Consider the following 21959-nt stretch of genomic DNA (forward strand, 5'->3'; position numbering starts at 1 on the left):
CACAATACATTGGTAATATAATATACTGTGTAAAACATATACTGTAATAAATCAGTACATTTTTTTTGGATTAAATAAACTGACACACGTAATGAGATAGATACGAGGTAATTTATTTGCAATTGTATGACTTAATTTTAAGTTTACATATTTCTAACTAGAATGAAATTAAATATTTGATTTTTTCTTATTTATTACATTAAGTTTGTGAATAATCAATTTGCATAATAGAATTTCTAGTATTTTCCCATGAATTTTACATCAATGTAAAACGATAAACAAAATTACGTTCTAGCATTCCCGCTCCAAGATTAAGTTGTCAGTTATGCTTCTCCATTGATTCTGCACTCAGCTTGCATATTCCCCAGCATAAAAAAAACTTCTTTCAACGTATTAGATTTAGCGGACCCTAACTTTGGAATAGTTTACCTGACCATATCAAAAACTGTCAATCGAAGAAAAGCTTTTCTTTTAATCTTAAGTATCACTTTTAGTTGCAAAAATTAAAAAACCAAATACCCATTTGTATACACTAATAGTCTATAGACGATCGGTTGTCTAATGTTTTTTTGTGTTTCGTTTTTATTTCTGTCACTTGTTTTTGTTTTCTGTATCGCTGTCTCTTGTCTCCCGTATTTTATTATAAAATTATTATGATTATGATTACAATAATAATAATTATAATTACTATTGCTATTGTTACTCTTTTTATTACTTTTTGAAATTGAATTATTATTATTTGCTTTCAGGCTTGCCTCACAAGCATTTGCTTTCTTGGCTGTGCCCTCTTTAATTACCATCCAATTGTTTCTACTGTTACTGTTTACTTTTTATGAAGAAAATAAATGTTTATTTGAATTGCAATTCGATAACCGTTTGGTTGATACTAATATGTCGAACTGGTAAATGTTACCATATTTAATTTTCAAGTACAATACTCAACTAAAATACAGCAATTCGATTTCGGGTTAAAAATGATGGTAACGAATTTACAGTGCTATAATGATCGTAACAAATTCAAAAGCCGCCCTCAATAGTTAAAATGCAGGAATATGATGTACACAAGTTTTCGTATGCGCACATAAACATATAAGATAATAAAGCACTCAATGGTTAGTCTGTGTAAATAAATATATTATAATAATAAATTTCTACATAAACTTTCTACATAAACTTTTCCATTTGTTATTAGCCATAGTAACCATTTTACCAAACTTAAAATGGGTTACTTAAAAATGTACACTATAAACCCAGATTATATTTCACACTTTTTTGTACATAAACTTTATACCACCTATGCAGAAACATAGCATTTGTAGCTGAGATATTATACTATTGAAGTAGGAACTACCTGTGCTAACTAACTTCTACACATAACACCATATTATTTGAGAATACAGAGAGCTTAAGAATGCTAAAATTCTACAAGTTGGACAGTTAGTTACAAACTATCATCTAAAAATTATTAAAAATTATATTGAGTTATATATATATAGTTTATCTTTTAACTTTTACATACAACACCGTATTATTTGAGATTACAGAGCTAAAGAATTCTAAAATGCTACAAGTTGGAGGGTTAGTTACAAACTACAGTATCATCTAAAAATCGTTAAAAATGATATTGATTTTTATATATAGTTTATCTTTAAATGCATACCTGTTCAAGAACCACTCCGTCTTTCATTTAACATTGTATAGGTATGCAGTATTGAGAATGATAATGAAGGACAATACTTTTAAGAGGTTTGGCCATTTCTTATCAGGTTTTGAGGTGTCTGCCTTATATTTGTCTCAAATGTAGTCATATTTAAATTGTAATGTATTAAAAAAAAAAAGACATAATTTAATTTTTATTTTAGAGAAATTGTGTCCAATACTTTCAAATATCATGATTAGTACTATATCTTCTTTAACCCCATCCTAAACTACGCCCTCTAGAACCTACACGCACTATTGCACTTTTATATCAGTATGTCCTTGTTGTGCATTCGTCAAAAGTGTCTTTGCATGACAGATAGTCACTGTACATCTTTGATAAACAAGTATTTTAAAGACAAAAACATGTCACATGCCTAAATATGGTCATGATGACATCACATCATGACCATATATAGGCACATCATGACTATATATGGGCATACAACAGATTTTTTATTCAAATAATATTTGATAGTCTGGACCGGGCTTCAGGAAACCCTGATCACCACACTCTCGAACACTTGTCAAACAAATGCTTTAAAACTCTGTTTGCTGATTGGGCATTTTCAATAAGTGCATAAATAACTTATAATTACGCTCCACATAAATTCCACACCTTAAGACTCTAGAGCAATTAATTTGCAGGGGCCGATTCGGGGGGGACCGGGTGTCTCGCTCAAGGATACAAGGAAATGCACAGTGATGGATTGAAATGCCGAACACAAGGCTCTGGAACCTTGAAATATTTTTTATAGTCTGGCGATAGGTGGTCAGTGAGAGAACCTCACTGCTCTAGTGAGAGATTAAGCCACTTTCGCCCCTTCACCCCGACGTATGTAGGAGGTTCAAACCTTGTCAATGCAAGTATAAAATTCAGGGTTGATCAGTGTGGTGTATGAGGCACAGGTTTCGGTAATCATGTGAAGAAAAATAAAGGTGAAGCACAGTATCTGGGATGTGGTTTTTCTAAACTTGGACTTTTCGAAACTCTGCTGCAGACAATAGTCAATGGTGATGCAGTTTTATAGTGCCTTCCACAATGAAAACTGCCTCAAGGTGATTTTGAGTAACTAAAAAATGAGACATGTATTAGCCAGAAATATTGGATTAATGGATCCTCTGGTAGCCATCTTGTACAGGAACATGTTCCCTTTTTGACTACCAGACACTTACGTTTGAGTTTTGAGAGACATAAATGTATGAATTATGAAACTAATAAAATTGTATGCTGTATCATCAGGAATTCTTGAGTTTCTCTTTTTTCCACTCTTCTATACGTTTCCTAAGTTCATCGTTCGGCACCACCATATCCATAGTAAGGTCTTTTCGATTAAAAGGATCATGAGGATCACTGTATAGAAGAGAGGAAAAACAAAAACAAAAGAAGTTAATCCTAAAGACACTTTTTATATTTGATTAATTTTTCCATCTTCCTTTTGTTAACTGTATTTGCCCTTGTAAAATATTCTGAGCTTTTTAAAATGTTCAGTAGTCTTAAGAAATTTTAGCACGATGCATTAAATAAACTAAATATTAAGGATAAAGATGATAGAGGATGATGATGCCAGTGGTACATCTATGAGTCCTGAAATGGGGAATGTTGGTGGTGCAAAGGTGAAGTGGGGGATGTGAGAGGAGCTAGCTCGCAAAATAAGGTGATTTGAGGTGATGTTTAACTACTTGAGCATTATTTTTTTGCTTCAAACATTTTCAATGCAGTGGGAGGGGGAGGGGAAGCGACTGGGAGATGCAAGTATTTTATGGAGGTGTGCACCCCCCTAAATATGCCACTGGATGACATGGAATTTGTGGTCACTTGTGCTTTTTGGGTTTAGGTTTTTCAATATGGATTTAGATTTCTGCAATAAATGATTGATTGCTTAATTAATTTATCTTGATTTTAAAGACTAACCTCATAATGTGTCGTTGGATGGTGCTCCTCTCTACTGTCTGATTAGATGTCGGTAAGAAGACAGGATCTGACATAAGTATGGAGAGCAAAGGATCAAGGAATTCATCAGGGGCATCAGCAAACAATTCTTCCTCTGTCTCCTTCATCATAGACATACTCTGAAAGCATAATGTAAATTCATTAAAAAAAAATATATAGTAATAGGTCCATGGAATGCACCATCCAAATTAAGCCTTAGGTCGTTAAGCACCATGAGTGACACATATGGCTGATATTGGCGCTATATAAATGTTCTATTCTATTCTATAAAACACATACTAAATTCAATCATCATGATCATAAAAAATATATGCCATGATAATCCCTGAATTTTAAAATTGTACAAAATTAAGTGGTATACAGAACATACTCTCCTTAATTATCAACCAAATATATTTTTAATCACAATAACCACTGAAAAGGCACACATAGCCAAACTCATACTGGCTACCTTGGAATATTTCTCAAGGTAAAAGAACATTTTATATTGTGCATCTAAAAGTTGGAATGAAATTCCAAATAAAACAAAAACATTAGTTTCATTTCAAAATTCTATTAATCCAAATCAAATCATTTATTTCTTCCTAATTTAATCAAACAATAAAAATTAAGATGTAAAAATTAAGCCCAAAATCATAAAAAGGCAAGAAATGTTGAAATACTGAAAACTCAAATAACTGTATCAGAAACATAGCTACATCCAAATCAAGCCTTAGGTCGTTAAGCACCATGAGTGACACATATGGCTGATATTGGCGCTATATAAATGTTCTATTCTATTCTATAAAACACATACTAAATTCAATCATCATGATCATAAAAAATATATGCCATGATAATCCCTGAATTTTAAAATTGTACAAAATTAAGTGGTATACAGAACATACTCTCCTTAATTATCAACCAAATATATTTTTAATCACAATAACCACTGAAAAGGCACACATAGCCAAACTCATACTGGCTACCTTGGAATATTTCTCAAGGTAAAAGAACATTTTATATTGTGCATCTAAAAGTTGGAATGAAATTCCAAATAAAACAAAAACATTAGTTTCATTTCAAAATTCTATTAATCCAAATCAAATCATTTATTTCTTCCTAATTTAATCAAACAATAAAAATTAAGATGTAAAAATTAAGCCCAAAATCATAAAAAGGCAAGAAATGTTGAAATACTGAAAACTCAAATAACTGTATCAGAAACATAGCTACAATCAGAAAGCCCACTAATCAACCTTCCTAATTATTCTATTACTTTCAAACCTTGCTCATATAAATGAGGTGGCGTTCTCATGTATGTATGTTAGAGATTCCTGTATTACAAGAGATGACATGTCAACAAATCAATATTTTTGTGATTCTCATTTTACTGAATTAAAAAAATAAAGAATATTGTTGATACCACCTATAGGCCCACAGTATTAGTATTTCTTATTTTAACAAGGTAAATTGAAATTATTAAAACAAAAAGGGGTACAAAATTAGCAGTCATTTCTATTATAGGAGGGGTAATAGTAACAAAGATAATAAATCAGTACATAACAAGATAAGAGAGATGGAAGAAATTGTAGTAGCAAAAAAATATAAATCAAATACGAATTGATGAAATTCAATTAATTTGAAACAAATGAGTAGGTACTGTAGCACTTATTTGACTAACGATGAATTTTATTTCACAAGATTTTGCCCCAGTCAATGGGGCTTCATCAGGTGAATTGAGTCATCAAATTAATTTGATGACTCAATGCCAGATGGCGAGAATTATCAGGTGTGTCTAGAGTACTGTATGTAAATTTATATAAATGAGTTTCAATAATGCAGATGTCGGCTCAGTTAATTTGCGTATATTAAAACAATAAAGATGCCTGATAACAAACAATACAAACTTGATAATACTGACCTCCTATGTAATAGAGTTAATTGAGGGGGGGGGGGAACCACAAATAATAAACTTCTGTAGATAGAACCAAAAAGTATATACAATTGCAAGAGGTCCAACCCACCTTGATTTTGTATGCACGTAATCAAACGTTAAAAAAAGTACTACCACGATATAGGGGGCGCCCTATTAGAATTTGAAAAGAGTCAGAAATTTGCTTTTTGAAGGACGCCCTCTAGTTTGTGGTAGTACTTCTTGAAATAGGACTACGTTCCAACAAACCCCGAGAGTGAGACCTCTTGCAATTCTATGCCCTTTGATAGCATTTAATGAAAGAGCATAAGAAAAACAATTGAAATCGCTGTTTATAAGTTTTACATTGAATTTTCTTTTAACTTTGTTTTGTATGTTGTTTCTTTCTATTTTTATGGTTTGTTTTGTAATTGTACTACTTTGAAAGTCCTGTAAGTGCCTGCAGTTTAAAGAAAAAGAAAAAAATAAATACCTTGACCTTAGTAGCAACTACTTTGATCTCCTCAATCACAGACGACGGTGCAAAGATTTTCAACAACACCCTTTCTACCTGAATGAACAGACCAGGTGTGTACGATCGCTCGTCACGGGCAACTGCTTCACAAAACTCGTCTCTGTCGCCGAGGTTGACATAAATCTGTGATATGTCTTTCACCAGCTGCTTTGGGTTGAACTCATATTCTTCAAAATTGCTGACTTTCAACAGGCCCATCTTTCGCCCGACTAATTTAACGAGAAAGTCATTAAACATAGCTGCCACACGGTCCACCATTGAAGGATGTGTGAACACATCTTTGATATCTGGAGTGAAATGATGAAAGAAGATTTACTTAGGAAGAGAGAGAACACTACCCTAGGGGGTCTGGGGAATTTGCCTCAAAATTTTAATTTCTATACACCCAGAAATAACCTCTGAGGCATTTGGGTGTTCAATAAATTCTTTTTTTTTTTACTTTCCAGAGAGGGGGGGGGGCACATCTCACCTTCCTAAATCCACCCCAGATTACCAATAGGGAAGGGGAATGAAAGGGGTGCAAAAATGGACCACCTGAGATACGGGGGTTCCTAGAATCTCCTTTACTGATTTTTTTTCACTTGACAGACAGTTAAATTTACTTCATTAAAAAATATTTATAATTTCTAATTTATTTAAAAATTTTTGACAGAACCATAATGCTAAAAAACAAAAGAAATTTGTTTTATTGATTTTCCCCCTTTCTGACTAATTTTTAAAAATATAAAGTTTGTTACACAGAATACAAAGTATTAAATATCAGTGGCAGATCCAGGAATTTGAAATAGAGGAGGATCATAGATGTATTTTGATAGATGAACAATCTAGCCCACATCAGCCCCAATATAGTTGGGGCTAAAGTGTGAAATTTTATGATTATGACACATCCAGATGGCTGAAAATGGGACTAAACTTTGAATGCAGTTTTAATTTTTTTCTTCGGGGGATGGGGTGGCTTTCCGGATAGGCTCCCTTGAATCTGTCTATGAACATACCAGTTGAGATGTGGCTGAGAACCTTAATGGACTCGTTTGCCATTGTGTTAAAGAATCTTGCAATGCTGCCCTGTGTTCTCAGATTGTTTTCATGCTGTATTCGCTCAAAAGCTGGCATCTCCTCCCATTCCGCGCTTTCTTTTTTCATCTCCAACTCTCTAATCTTCTTCAGATACTATCAGGCATAAAAACAAAATCAATAGCAATATTAATTAACCTTTAAAAGGTTTTTTACAAAAACACTGAAAGAATATTTAAACAGAAGTAGTGCTGTCTTTCAAAAGAGAGAAGTTAAAGCCATTCAGTCCACCGGGAAGCAACCGCCAGCTCTTTTCCGAAAAAGTATACTGCACACTCTAACATGCACACAGGGCATCTTAATGTACCTCTTCCGAAAGCCAATGTGCAATTGTGACTTGTATTTCAGCACTTTAGCCGAACACAGTCATGAAGACAAGCGAAGAAATTTATCTTATTGGCACAAACGGCCCAGGGGCTTGCGTCAGCAAAAGAGCGCATAACACCACAAGCGGTGCCCGCAGCCCCTGGGACACAGAACAGGGTATAATATAATATACAAAATTATAATCTGTACAAGCTATTATTTATTATTTATTTAACATTACAATTTTCAAAAAAACATTGAGAATTTATATGGTACAGTTAAAATTAATTAAAAGAAAGTAATATATAAGAACGTACAATTACATACATTATAAGCAAATTATTCAAATACAAGAAACTATTCAATTATTCAAAATTGTTATTCAATTTATTCAAAATAATGGAAACATTAAACATTTTTATAAACACTGAGAATATACAATTAAGAGTTACGATAATTAATTAAAAAAGAAATACAAAATAAAGTACAATTATACACACAATTTCAAAGATTAAACTTAAAGCAGCAAGAAGACCAAGCACAACATAAAATTACAAAACCACGAAAAAAGAAAAAAATATAAAAATAAATAAAAAAAATAACAAAATTAATAATTAATTGTTAAGTAATTAATAAAATTAAAAAAAAACCTCCACAGTTTAGCCGACTGAGCTAAACTGCTTTTTCCATGCAACTCACATTGTATCAACCAGTAGCTCAACATATCAAAAACACTATGCAACTACAATTATACAGGTGTTTGGCACTATATTATTTACATATATATCACAAAAATATAATATAATTAATATTGTTGCTTACGTCCATAGCTTCGTCAAGGGTGAAGATTGCATCATTAATCAGCAGGTTGATAAACTGGACGAACAGCGGTGGAACAGGATCTTCAATTGTCAACATAGCTTCTTCAGACAGGTCCTGAAATGCAATTAAAAGAGCATCTAAGATTATCTTCCAAATACTCTACATTTAATACATAGTTATGGCCTTCAAGTTAACTGTGGAAGGATCACATGCTGTCTTTGAAGTTCGGTTCTCCAAGCTTAACAATTGTTTGTCTATTTTTGTCTTAGAATATTTTCTAAATGTAGCATTTATTTGAATTTTGTACATGCTTCTATGAAATTTGCCTACTCAGAGTATGGTCGTGAAACATAATATGTTAAAATGTGAACGCTTTAAATCACATCTGATAAGTCACTTTTTTATTAAGAAGAGCTAAAGTGCTGAGAGACTTAATTGTAATTCAGGCTATATAAAAATTAATAATTATATTTATTATCTATAATTATATAAAGTCATGAATATTCAAAGGGATAACCCCTGACCTTGATCCACTTGCACTGTTCTTCTAGAGACCAGAGATAGTGTAAAATTCTGTACATTGGCATCCGGTAGTTGAACTTCTGTTCAAATGCATGCTCGTCTCCAGAGAACTCTATGTCGTTAAAGATCGAGAGGAGTGATCTGGATAGCAACATCCTCAGAGGGTGTTCATTGAATATCCGCTGTCTGTGATAACTACAAACATAAAATAACAAAAGGCCCTATTCAGACTACCAAATTTTATTTGACAAAAACATGACATCACATCATGACCATATACAGGCACACCATTACCATTTTTAGGCACATCATTACCATATACAGACACATCATTACCATATATAGGCACACCATTACCATATATAGGCACACCATTACCATATATAGGCACACCATTACCATATATAGGCACACCATTACCATATATAGGCACATCATTACCATATATAGGCACATCATGACAATATATGGGAATACAACAGCTTTTTGACAAAAAAAATGTGATAGTTTGGTCAGATCTCAAGATTTTTTTGGCATAGAAATACATGTCCATCCCAAATCAAAATATAAATTTGAAAGATTTTTTCTTATTTTGAGACTACTGTAGTTGTTTTGATATGATAAAAAAAAAATAATGTTCCTTTAATAGGGTTAAATTGTATTGATTTGACCATTTTGCACAGAGAAAGTGTCCCTGTCCCCTTACTGGGGTGTCCCCTTAATAGGGGTTGGCTGTAGTCTTAAAAGATATACTGCCCATTGTTTCACAGAAAAGTGTCCGCTAGGGGTGTCCAAAGGAGGATTCTAATGATATAGAGAAGTACAGTGTATTCAGTATGATAAAAAAACAGGTAGAACAAAACATCACTTCTATTGAAGTACAGTTAACTAGTCAAATGCCTAGTCAAATTTAAAATATCTTTGTTCAAAGATGGCGCAGTTAGGCACGGAGCAATGCTTGGTTTATTCTATCCAGAGATTGGCAACATATCATTCACTTTTGAGTATAACAGTTAAAAAAAAAAATAAATAAAAAAAAGGTATTGTAATTGGTAAGTACTTACGTTGGCACTATGTTGGACCTTATCCTAGTATCAAAGTTAGGCCGAAGGCCATCCAAGATATCGGCAAGTTTGGCCCTCAAGTGGTAGTTATTGATTCTTTTCTTATTACCCATAAACAGGATAATAAAGCTCAGTACACTATCCAAATTTTCAGCGATTTCTTCAAATTTTTGTTCCTGAAAGCGACGTACAAAGAGCATAAAATCTACTAAGTTGTCAACAACAAATGCTGGAACGCAAGCCAAGATGGCTGGAATATCCTCGCGTACAGGCAAGGATGGTGCAACATGCTTGGAGAGATCGTCTGTCACAGCAAACTGAACAAGAAGCTGGGCAGTCGCTGTGTGAAACTGCATGCAGTTGCCGGTCATTTTGGTTTCACAGAGAGCAGCTTTCATTGATAAGAATACGCTTGTAGCTTGAAGAGAATAAATAATTCATTAAATCATAACCCAAATAATGATCCCATAATCAAATATTACTTTAAGCTCTGTCTAGACTATCAAATTTTCTTTGACAAAAAACTGTTGTATGCCCATATATAGTCATGATGTGCCTATATAAGGTCATGGTGTGATGTCATCATGACCATATTTAGGCATGTCACATGTTTTTGTCAAATAAAATTTGATAGTCTGGACAGAGTTCAGAGCTCACAATTCACTATGGTCACATTTCTACTGAATAACCAGTTATTTTTTGATCAGCTACAATCCTACATAATACATTTCTGCTCAATAAATCATAGTAGGATACCACATTTTTAACCTTATATATATTTTTTTGCCTGTTTCTGCTGCAAAGTTCAACTATGGTGTTTAATAACCGATTGAATAACGGGAAAACTTTCCCAGTAGAAACAAGCTCTATGTTTAGTTGGTGTACCTTTCTCCATTTTTTCTTGTATCTCTTCTAAGACACCAGTGGCTCTTGCCGTGTTAAGAAGCTGCTGATGTTCCTGGAAAGCCTGCTGATATTGGTGCAATTCTCTGTTGACTTTCATAAAGCGACTGTGTAGCACATTGAAACCTAGCTGTAAGCAACGATGAGTCAGAAAGAAAAGGTCGGTCGGAAAGTTGAATGTATCTGGGCTTTCGGCAATTGATTCTCCTTCATCAAGCTTCCGGAGAAAATCTGATTTTGGTAATTCTACAAAGGAATGGAGACAGAATTGTAAAAATTGTTGAAAATATATACCTTACTGATAAGATAATACTATTGATAATAGAATAGTAGAATTATATAGTGCATAATGATAAGCACCCTACATGCTTATTAACCCTGGTCATTGGATTAAACACCTATAAAACACACTCAGTTCCTTGGGGAGTATTTCTTAATGTTGCAGCAGCTAATAAGCACATTTGGCATTCAAACACTAACAGGTACCCACTGATACTAGTGAGTGGATACAAGTAATGTAGATTAAGTGCCTGTTGAATAATATGCTAAAATATTAGTTGAGTATTTATGTTTTATGGCTTAAAAAATGTAATCATAGTTTAAAAACAAAAAATATTTTGAAAAATTTGTTTTGGGCTTAGACCATTTAGTTTTAATCCCTTGAATTTATAATTTATTTGCTCAAAACAGACTGTACATCTCTATGTATCAGTGTTGCTAACCTTTTAAGTGTACACCTTTGGCTCTCATATCATCGCTAGTTTTCACATCGACTTTGCAGTATCTGAAGTCGATTGAGAGCATTCGGGGCGAGTTTGGTGTGGCAAACTTATGACACATGTGAAGCAGCACAGCGCCAATATTCATGAAGAATCCATCCGATGCATTCTGGTTCTGAAGTGACCAAATTTTGCCTCGACCTGCAGTTTGAAAAAGAAAAAACCATTTAGTGATATAAATATAAAAGGCTATATCTATGAGAATCAAAGAATTTAAGCGAACGGCTGAAGAAAATGGATCTTAGTGAAGCGTCTATCAAAGTCAGCAACTGACAATCATGTTCTTTTTATTAGCCAGGAATCTGCACAGGTCTCACAAACACACAACTTGACGTACAACTATGCTGTTTAAAGTAGTCCAACTCCTTTGGAAACAAAATCCAAGTCGCAGTACTTGACAGAAAAGTCCATTACAAGAATCGGTCATTCGTATGAATCACAGGAGCTGCAGAGTTGTTTTTAATGTAGCTTCCTTTTAGCGAATAATCAATTCTAGTTACTGTTATACATTGACAAGCAGGTTAACAGCATGACCCCCGCCCCTCCCATTTATACTCCTGGGTGAAGAGAGACAAACGTAAGTGTCTGGCCCAAGGACACAAGCAATGCGATGAGCATAGGTCTCGAGCTCCCAATCTCACGATCAGAAGTCCAACACCTTACACACTGCACGCTCTCCCATTACAAGAATGACAGAAGAATAAAAACACAAATTTTACCCAACCATGAAAAAGAGCATTGGGGAAGACAATCTATCACTTATGCTGTGTAATTTAAATCCTTAAGTTTATAACTGACCAGGAAAGCAGACATACTTTAAGTAGTGGCATATCTAGGGGGTGCGCAGTGGACACCCCTCCCCCCAAGTATGCTCCCACACTCTAGTAGTAAAAAATCACCTCATATCACCTTATTTTTAAGCTGGTTCAAATTCATTTAATCATCAAGCCCCCACCCCACCTCCTCATTAGCCCTCCCCATTTCAAAACTCTTAGGTACACCACTGCTTGTAAGATGGATAACCATGTGACTACACCATAATTAAGCATATCTCCATATAGGAAAACTCACCTGCATTAGCTTTCATACAGTTCCCAAGCCATTCGAGCAGCCTATGTTTGTTTTCCACAGATGATTTACAAATACTGATAAAGATCTCGTGGACCTTAGCATTAAGTAGAGATGTAAGCTGCAGAAAACACAAATAATTGTAAAAAAAATAATTAAATTGAAGTCAGTTTATAATCCATATTGGCTTCTGACGGTGTACCATGGCATGGCGCTGGGCCTATCCTACATGGTGTACATGCGATATATATCTTTTTTCTGAAGTTCACAGTAGAGTTTAAAAGAGCATGAGAAGAGAATCAAAATGGAAAGAAAACCCTTAACAGGCTGCTAGGACCAGTACAGGAAAATCAGCTAGTGCAAGGGATAAAACGGTTATCATCAAAATACCTGAGACTAGTTCACCAACTAAAGGGCGCTATATAAATTCATATCATGATTATTACCTGCCATATTTGGGACTGCGTACTGCTGAGTTGTTGCTGTGAGTATCTTGAGGGCTTTTCGAAGAATCTATAACTATCACCACCATCATTCCTATTGTATAGACATGTGAGGCAGAGAAGTTTTCCTAAACTGGATTCCTCGTAGGCTTTCCCACTATTTAGATCTGCCGGAGTCATGTGATTTAGAAGAACCTGCAACCAAACAATTGAATTACTTTTCATTTGTCTTGTAAGTACTTAAACACAGTGGTACTCCCAGGAATTTGAAATAGAGGGGGCCCAGAGGGTGACTTTTACAGGGGGAGGGTTCGAGCACGTTTGGACTTAAATTTAAATACAATTTTCTATTTTCTCTATTTTTTTATAATTTGATAAAACTTGGAGGGGGGAGAGGTCAGATGGCTCCCCACCCCCACCATTGGATCTGCCACTGAAATATAAAGTGTATGTTAGTAAGAAGAAAAAATCTATAATAGTTAAATAGGTACTATTAGGTACATATAGAATCAAATTATTAAATAAAATACAAAATATTATAATTTAAGGAAGTAAAAAAGTAAATATTGGTATAAAGTAAAGTAGTGTAAAAAAGCATCACACATAAAGTTAATACAAAAAAAATTATTAAAATATATAATAAAGACAGTAAAATAAAATAAAATTCCTCAGATGCTTTTCATGTAGAAATTAGTGTTTTTCATTAATATCACATGTTTATGATATTTTTTCCTCGATTTTTAAATTTAAGTACAAACATCATTTAATGATCGTACATTCTTAATTTCATTAAATTAAAGAGTTTATTTTCCATATGGTTAGAGTAGATGACAATTGAATAAAGTATCTTAAGATAATAATTACAATAAAATACCTCTGCCAAATATTCTGGGTTGCTAAAAAACCAAATGATACCGCAGTAGCCATAGTTGAGGGAGTTTATAAGCCCGGGTTCTTTCTTCATCTCTTCTTGGAGAATTGTTAAAACAGGGCCGAAGGCATCTGTACAAGACATTCCATCACTATTTACTTGTTCTGCAACAAGTTTAAAAAACTGGGCACTTGCACTAAAATCTGAAAATATTGAAAGATTATTGTAGAAGATTAGTACATATTCTTGAAGCTGTGTATTATAATTTTCATACCTTTTTATACTTCTTGAAACTGTGTTTTTTACATTTGTGACCGGCTCTGGCAGAACTAGCTATTTTTAGTTTTTGGTATTGTTGGATTCTGCATAGATTCTTCTTTAAAACAGTGTTTCTTTCCTTGATGGAAATCGATGGAGTGTTTAGTATTAACAAAGTTATGAATATCGAATTCACTGGATATCAACCATGTACGTTTTGAAAAAACAGCTTCCGAAGATTCCAAAATCAATAGTTTATTATCAAGATTTGTATTTTAAAAATAATTTCAATATACTTTTTAGTAAGATTTAGTGATTGATATTTTGCAGAAATGTTCTTCCATATATCTTGATTTATAAAATAGAAAAATCTGAAAATGTTAAAAATTCTGATTCTCGAACGTTTTTTGCGCTTGTGCGAAATTATAAATTGCGACAGAGGGTTTTGCCAGAGCCGGTCACATTGATTAAAGTTCTAATTTGTTACCACAAATTTTAAATACTTTATTTATAGCATTACTACTCATAGAGGCCAATGGTTGACAATAGGCAACTTAATTGCTGTCCTACTCATAGTTGGTGGTCTCTTTCACAAGGAGTGGGATTGTTTACATTTTTAGGACCCAGAATCTGATACAATGACAAATTAAACTAATAAATGTTTAAAAAAAATAGGCAAATAGATAAATTTTCATTTCAATTTATTGAAATATAATATAAATTATTGAAAATTAATGCAGAAACTAGTATTTTTAAGCGGCCAATAAGCACAAGTTGCATTTATGGGAAATAGCCTTCGGTTCTTTGTGTCAAATCAGGACTAAAAAAGTGTGTGACCGATCGGTGGTTTGAAACATTGTGCTGTCTTTAAAGGTATTTTTGAACCAAAATTTTGGCATTTTTTTTGCTTCAGACCACGAATATTGGGCTATATTGTACAGGTAACATTTTCTGCTGGTGACATTTAATCAATAGAAATTTTTACAGTTGGAGGCACAATTATTTTTCCAGGCCTCCATGTAATATGAAGAAGAAACGTACTGTCATTTTTGAACTCCCTCATGAATATGTCAAAGACTTGTTGATGTACATTTTGATTGTTGATGACAGCAGGTGTTAGAAGACAGGTAGCACCAATAGAGGCGATGATGCTTTCACATTTGTTGAACAGCTCCTTTAAATATATAAAATGACAATTATTACCAAATCAAATTACAACATTTTATTGATAGAAATTTAAATATGATTTGATTAACTTAATTTTGATTACAGAATACAAAACATTACAACATAATACAGTACAATACAGTGTGAACCAAATACTGTACAATATACAGTAAAATACAAAACAATACAATACAGTGCAATATTATGTAGTAAAATAAGGTAAAAAATAAAGACTATTACTTTACTACTCTTGTTTTACAGGTCTCACCCATGGGCTTATTTTTGAGATGGGCCTTTTTTTAAGGCTACTTTTGTAAACTAAAGAGGGGGGCTCCTTCTCGAGTTTAAGCCCATTGGGCTTCTATTTGAGGTTTTATGATATATAAATACAAGAAACATGAGTGTTACCAACCTCTTTAAGACCACTTTCCTTTAGGTTCAATAGGCGTTTGTAACACTCGAACAGGTACTTTAACGCTAATTCCTCGCCGGCTTCTGCCTTCTCAGATACATGATCTGGATTTGTAGTTGAAGTATTAATCACCAAATCAGATGGAATGGGACACATAAGCCTTTCAAACACAGCCTAAATTAACATGATAACACATACTTGAGAGTGTTAGTTACCTCTCCTCATACCAGTACATCACATAATTAGGAGAATTATCAAATTTTATTTGACAAATATATGTGAAAACATGACCATGATGACATCACTTTATAACCATATATATGCATACGATTACCGTGACTATAAATATATTTGCATACAAAAGTTTTTGTCAAGGACAATTTGATAAGGACTAAAAAAAATTGTTTGTTTGCCCACCTCACCAGCCCCTAATTCACTGAAATATAGGGGCAGTAAAACAAAAAACTTAAAAAAAGTTTTTTTATTTACAAATTAAAAAAAAATGAGTGAATTGATCTTTATTTTTTGCCAGATAGCCTACAAAGTTGTCTAAATAACATACTATAGCACCAGTGAGAAAATAATTTTTTAAATACTGTGCTATACGAATAGTTATTTATATTCATATATTGTATGATTTACATAAGCATTTCTGACATAATCCACTATATATAAGGTCCCTAAATTTTACGTTATGCTACAGTTAACATGTGAATATCATGTGAAGATGCTTTCATTAAGTACTGTACATATCCTACAATTAACACGTGAATATCATGTGATGATGTTTTCATTAAGTACATATCCTACAATTAACATGTGAATATCATGTGATGATGTTTTGAAATAAATATAGCAGCAGCCACAAAAACCAACTTTTATTTTTGACAAATGAAGTGAAATTTTCATTATATAAGCTTGTTAATGTCATATCACATCCATATATGGAAAAACCACATCCATATATGGAAAAACCACACCCATATATGGAAAAACCACAGGTATCTGTCACAAAAGACTTGATAGTGTGGACAGAGCCTAAGAAAGAATACACAAATCATATCATGAGTATCACTGACATATTTTATGTTACAACATGTTTTATGTCAGAAATTAGTGTGATTTGCCCATATATGGGATTGATGATGTCATATCACACACCTATATATTGATAAAAAAAAATACAGGTATTTGTCACATAAAACTTGACAGTGTAAACAGATAGCCTAAGGAAAAATACACATTTTTTGATATCATAAGTTATTGACATATTGAAATATTTACCACGTCAAGTCAGAAATATGTGTGATTTGTCCATATGGGACTGATGATGTCATTACACCCTTATTATGGACAAAATTCACAGGTATTTGTCACTTAAAACATGATGACGTGAATAAAGCCTACGTCAAAATCATACCATTGACATTATTATTGATAACATACAAAAGAAAAACACTAATATGATGTTTGTTTAATTTATCTTCTGGCTGTGACTTGCAAAATCAATAAAATAAAAAATAAAATAAATTTAAACATATTAATTCAAATAATATTAACAATTTAATAATAAAATTCACATATTCTGATTAAAAATCTGGGAGGTGGGGCAGGGAGGGACCTTGATGGATGGTCTATAACACCTGAGCACCAATGTGGTTGGGACCGAGGTAAGAATGATTATGGCACATCTGGATGACCAATAATAATAGCACTTTCAGACTTAAAATTGGAATATAATTGTCTTTTTTTTCTCCATTTTTCTTTAAGTTTTTAAAAATTTATATGGGCCCGGGGCGATTGAGACCCCACCCTGAATCCGCCGCTGACAGTTCTTTCCTGAGAAAGGGAGCTTCAAGTGTGAAATTAAAACATTCACTCTGATGTATCAACTTGCCTGTTGTGCTGATGATAATTCAATTATGGTCCAATCTTGACCAAACACCTCTTTGATCTGCTCAGCAATGTCGAAAAGAAAAACACAATGGGTTGGAATACCTTCACTCGGAGACACTGGAGCTAGACAATGTGAGATGAAAGTTCAAATATTGCACTTAATAATAATTATATAGATAATAATTTTAATAATGAATAACAATATTAAAAATAAATGTAATCATCATCATCATCAATAATTATTATCAATCATCATTATCATCATCATAATCACCAATCTTCTTCATCGTCATTATTATCCTCAACCATCATCATCAATCATTAATCATTATCATTAACCATCATCATCTTCATTAAAATCATCATTATCACCATCGATAGTCGTCAATCAACAATCATCATAATTATCAATCGTAATCATCGCCGCATCGTCATTTATATAACGCATTAAAAAACAAAATAAACTAAAAAGTATTTTATGATGAAAAAAATAAAATTAAAATGCACAGTGGCAAAGAGTCTATTCTTAAATTTAAATGGTTTTACAAAGGTAAACATTTGTTTGCTGTATTTTTATCATAAAATTCAACAATTACGTTTTGGAGAATTAGTTGAGATTATTATTAGATTGAGTTACCATCATTAATTGTAATTAGAAAAACTTTGTTGATGAGGTTTGATTCGTAGATAAGATTAAGGATTTCTTCATCTCCTGAATCAGTCTCTGAATCCATGTCACTTAATTCTTGATCAAGACTTGGTTCCTTTTCAGAAGGCCCTTCTTGCTGCATCAATGCTGCAAATGGGTTGGTATCTTTCTCTGACATTTCCTGGTTTTCTGAAACTGAAAATTACAAAGATTATATAGTAAACTGATTTAACCACTACCTACCTACTGTATACCTCCATTTATAGGCTAGTGATGACAATGATTACCTCTTATGTTAAGACAATCCAAGTCCCCATTGGCTACAATTTTACAAAATTAAGTGAGAATAAACATTTAAATAAAAAAAAAAAAGAAATTCCCAAACTATCAGAAGCACAATGCTGTACAGTAGTGAGACCTGGTCGAAGGCAGCAGAAGTAGAGGCAGACCCCGGAAAACATGGGAGGAAGTTATCTACAGTTGGGAATGGCTCAGGACATATAGGAGCTTGGAGATATCTGTCATCAAATGAAGAAAAGTCCAATCCATCATGATCAAAATGGACATAAACTCAAAATGTATGATGATGATGAAACTTTTTCTTATTAAAAAAAATATTTTTGGGCCAAATATATGTGCTGAATTATACACTTGTCAATTGTAGTCCCGGTCCCCCCACCCTGGACTACTGTAGGCCTAGGTCTAACCCTAGTAGGCCTAACTAGTAGTATAGTAATGATTAATGTAGCTATTACAGTAATTTACTTATGTTTTTGTTTTGCCATTAATTTCTACATTGTACGTTTAATGTTTGTAATATATAAATAGGCCCCTAGGCCTAGTTAGGCCTACTACTACTAGGCTAGGCCTACCTCCTCTAAGTAAGGGGCCCTAGGCCAAGCTAGTGTAGGCCTCCAAGGCTAGTAGTGGATTACAGTAGCTAGGCCTAGCTAGGCCTGGCCCTAGCCTCTAGTAGGCCCAATTATAAATTCTGAATGATGATTGAATGTTAGCTTCTAATGAAGCTAACCTTCAATCTATTCAATACTATCCGTATTCAAACAGTTACCATACAAACGAATGCTATCCATGACGTACTCTACCGGGCAAATAAAAACGAATAATCATTAACATTAGTAGTAAACGATGAGCTTCACCAGAACCAACATATATCTTGCTAGGCCTGGCCCTAGCTCTATGCGTCTGACCATATGAGAATCGAAGGGTAAAATGCGTGTCGTCGTGTGCCAAACCAATGGTTGAGGGCGGCCTCCCTTGTGTATGTAATTGGAGTTAAGGTAAAAAAAATAATTGAGGCTGTCGAAGGCCTAGATAAAATTAAAAACTTTTCTCTATGATGAAATGATACTCGATCAATATGACAAGGAAGGTTAACTATAACACTTAGTAAATATATGTGAAGTAGGCCTAAGTACTTACGTTTTTTGTCCACCCGGAAGAATAATGAAATTCAATGTCTTATAATCCGGCTGCTCATTCCATACCCGGGGAATTCCCTTCTTCATTTGTAGGCCACCGCGGACTCGTATCACATGGTAATTGGCAGATTGAAGACAGGGACAGATTTGTAAAATAAATATTTTTAATGTTGTGTCTGATTTTCCTCCCTCTCTGCCACTATTTTGTACTACAGTAGGTCTATATATATACTGTCTCTTATACACATCTCACATTAAAAAACAAAATAAAGGTAATTTATGATGAAAAAAATAAAATTAAAATGCACAGTGGCAAAGAATCTATTCTTAAATTTAAATGGTTTTACAAAGGTAAACATTTGTTTGCTGTATTTTTATCATAAAATTCAACAATTAAGTTTTGGAGAATTAGTTGAGATTATTATTAGATTGAGTTACCATCATTAATTGTAATTAGAAAAACTTTGTTGATGAGGTTTGATTCGTAGATAAGATTAAGGATTTCTTCATCTCCTGAATCAGTCTCTGAATCCATGTCACTTAATTCTTGATCAAGACTTGGTTCCTTTTCAGAAGGCCCTTCTTGCTGCATCAATGCTGCAAATGGGTTGGTATCTTTCTCTGACATTTCCTGGTTTTCTGAAACTGAAAATTACAAAGATTATATAGTAAATTGATTTAACCACTACCTACCTACTGTATACCTCCATTTATAGGCTAGTGATGACAATGATTACCTCTTATGTTAAGACAATCCAAGTCCCCATTGGCTACAATTTTACAAAATTAAGTGAGAATAAACATTTAAATAAAAAAAAAAAAAAAAATTCCCAAACTATCAGAAGCACAATGCTGTACTGGTCGAAGGCAGCAGAAGTCGAGGCAGACCCCGGAAAACATGGGAGGAACTCATTCAAAGCGACCGGGGGGGAAAAACGCAAGAAGAGCTTTGAGATCTGCCATCAAATGAAGAATAGTCCAAAACCATATCCAAAATGGAAAAGGACTGAAACCATATGATGATGATGAGGATTTGCAGATTAGGTTGAAAGCAGATCATCTAGACAACAGTGCTCAATACATAAGCAGAGGAAAGCCTAGGCCTACATTAGTTTGATGTCGTCGGGGTACAATTCTGTCTCTAAATGCAGCGTGACCACTAGGGAAAATCAAAATTCCCAAGAGTGGGTCTAAAAATTCCCAATATTGCTTTTAAAAACCCAAGATTCTCAAAATATTCTTCATTTAAAAGTCCTTCATTTTAAATCTTTTTCAATGAATTATAAACTGTACAGTATTTTGTACTGTATAGGCCTTAACGAAGTGTCTGGGTTTTCTAGACCAGAAACTCGTTCGCTTTGGGCCATAGGCCTACTCTGTGCGTCCGTGGAAAATCCTTTTTGGTGACTAAAACGTGATATCCTTTCCTCTGGCCGCATTGTATGTTAGGACAAGAATTTGAAGTTTGTGCGCAATTTCACCCATTCGATATTAACAAAGTCAGTACTTCACACACATTAGGCCTATTGCCTACAATATTATATAAAAAGGCATAATCAATCTTTACAGAGTGTCGAATTGATCTGTCAATTTTATACCAGGGGCCTACAGTATTGCATAGGAGTATTTAACAATAGGAAAAATGGGGAAAACAGCTTCCTTTTAAATCTACTTAAGCGAGTGTGTATGAAACCGGGTCTATGGCAACTAAAATTTGATACTACATCTAGAAGTGTAGAGATACGAACCCTATTACTAAAAACTGTTGAATTCTAAATGATTACAAAATGACCAAGCATATAAATGAATCGGTCTAAAATGATATTCAAAGATATTATACAGCTATAGACCGCTGTGTCTATCACACACCGTCACTCACAAATTAACGTATGTAAAAATTGGTCGTAAAATTTGATAACAAGTTGACCATTAAAATCTATTGTAAATATTTATTTGAATCCGTACACCGATTTTGTTTCAAGTTGTTTGTTTTCAAAATTATAGCTGTTTCATTAGGTCCTACGATGACAATGTTTTGAAATCGTACTGTATAACACTCCAAAAAAATTGTTTATGGGCAAACAACAGAAGGCTCTGAATTTTTTACAAGTTGACCAAGCGTGTTGCAGCATCATTATTGTTCAGTTACGATCACTATTCAGAGAGCAGCAGGTTGATAATTTGTTTTTCCCACAGCTATTTAGA

At 33.6% G+C, this 21959-nt stretch overlaps 1 protein-coding gene across 4 annotated transcripts; it reads right to left on the reverse strand.

The window, feature by feature from the left end:
* Positions 1–92: 92 nt before the first annotated feature.
* LOC117109185 (ubiquitin conjugation factor E4 A-like) lies at positions 93–20422 on the reverse strand. 4 transcript variants are annotated; one of them, XM_033251433.1, is made up of 17 exons: positions 19756–19798; positions 18304–18510; positions 17668–17789; positions 15771–15944; positions 15233–15365; positions 13937–14136; positions 13066–13257; positions 12623–12740; positions 11495–11692; positions 10755–11018; positions 9870–10287; positions 8808–9000; positions 8284–8397; positions 7077–7251; positions 6040–6368; positions 3614–3771; positions 93–3052 (listed from the first exon to the last, which is right to left on the reverse strand). In XM_033251433.1, the coding sequence occupies exons 2-17, from the start codon at positions 18491–18493 to the stop codon at positions 2938–2940; spliced, it is 3093 nt and encodes a 1030-aa protein (XP_033107324.1). In that variant the 5' UTR covers positions 18494–18510; positions 19756–19798; the 3' UTR covers positions 93–2937. The 4 variants fall into 4 exon arrangements, with proteins under 4 accessions (XP_033107324.1, XP_033107322.1, XP_033107323.1 ...); XM_033251431.1 differs by lacking the exon at positions 19756–19798 and adding an exon at positions 19385–19541; XM_033251432.1 differs by lacking the exon at positions 19756–19798 and adding an exon at positions 19346–19516.
* Between the last annotated feature and the right edge of the window lie 1537 nt (positions 20423–21959).

Source organism: Anneissia japonica, unplaced genomic scaffold (genome assembly GCF_011630105.1).
Source record: "Anneissia japonica isolate Jap-2015-1 unplaced genomic scaffold, ASM1163010v1 scaffold287970_len125826_cov170, whole genome shotgun sequence".
NCBI classification, from domain to species: Eukaryota; Metazoa; Echinodermata; class Crinoidea; order Comatulida; family Comatulidae; genus Anneissia; species Anneissia japonica.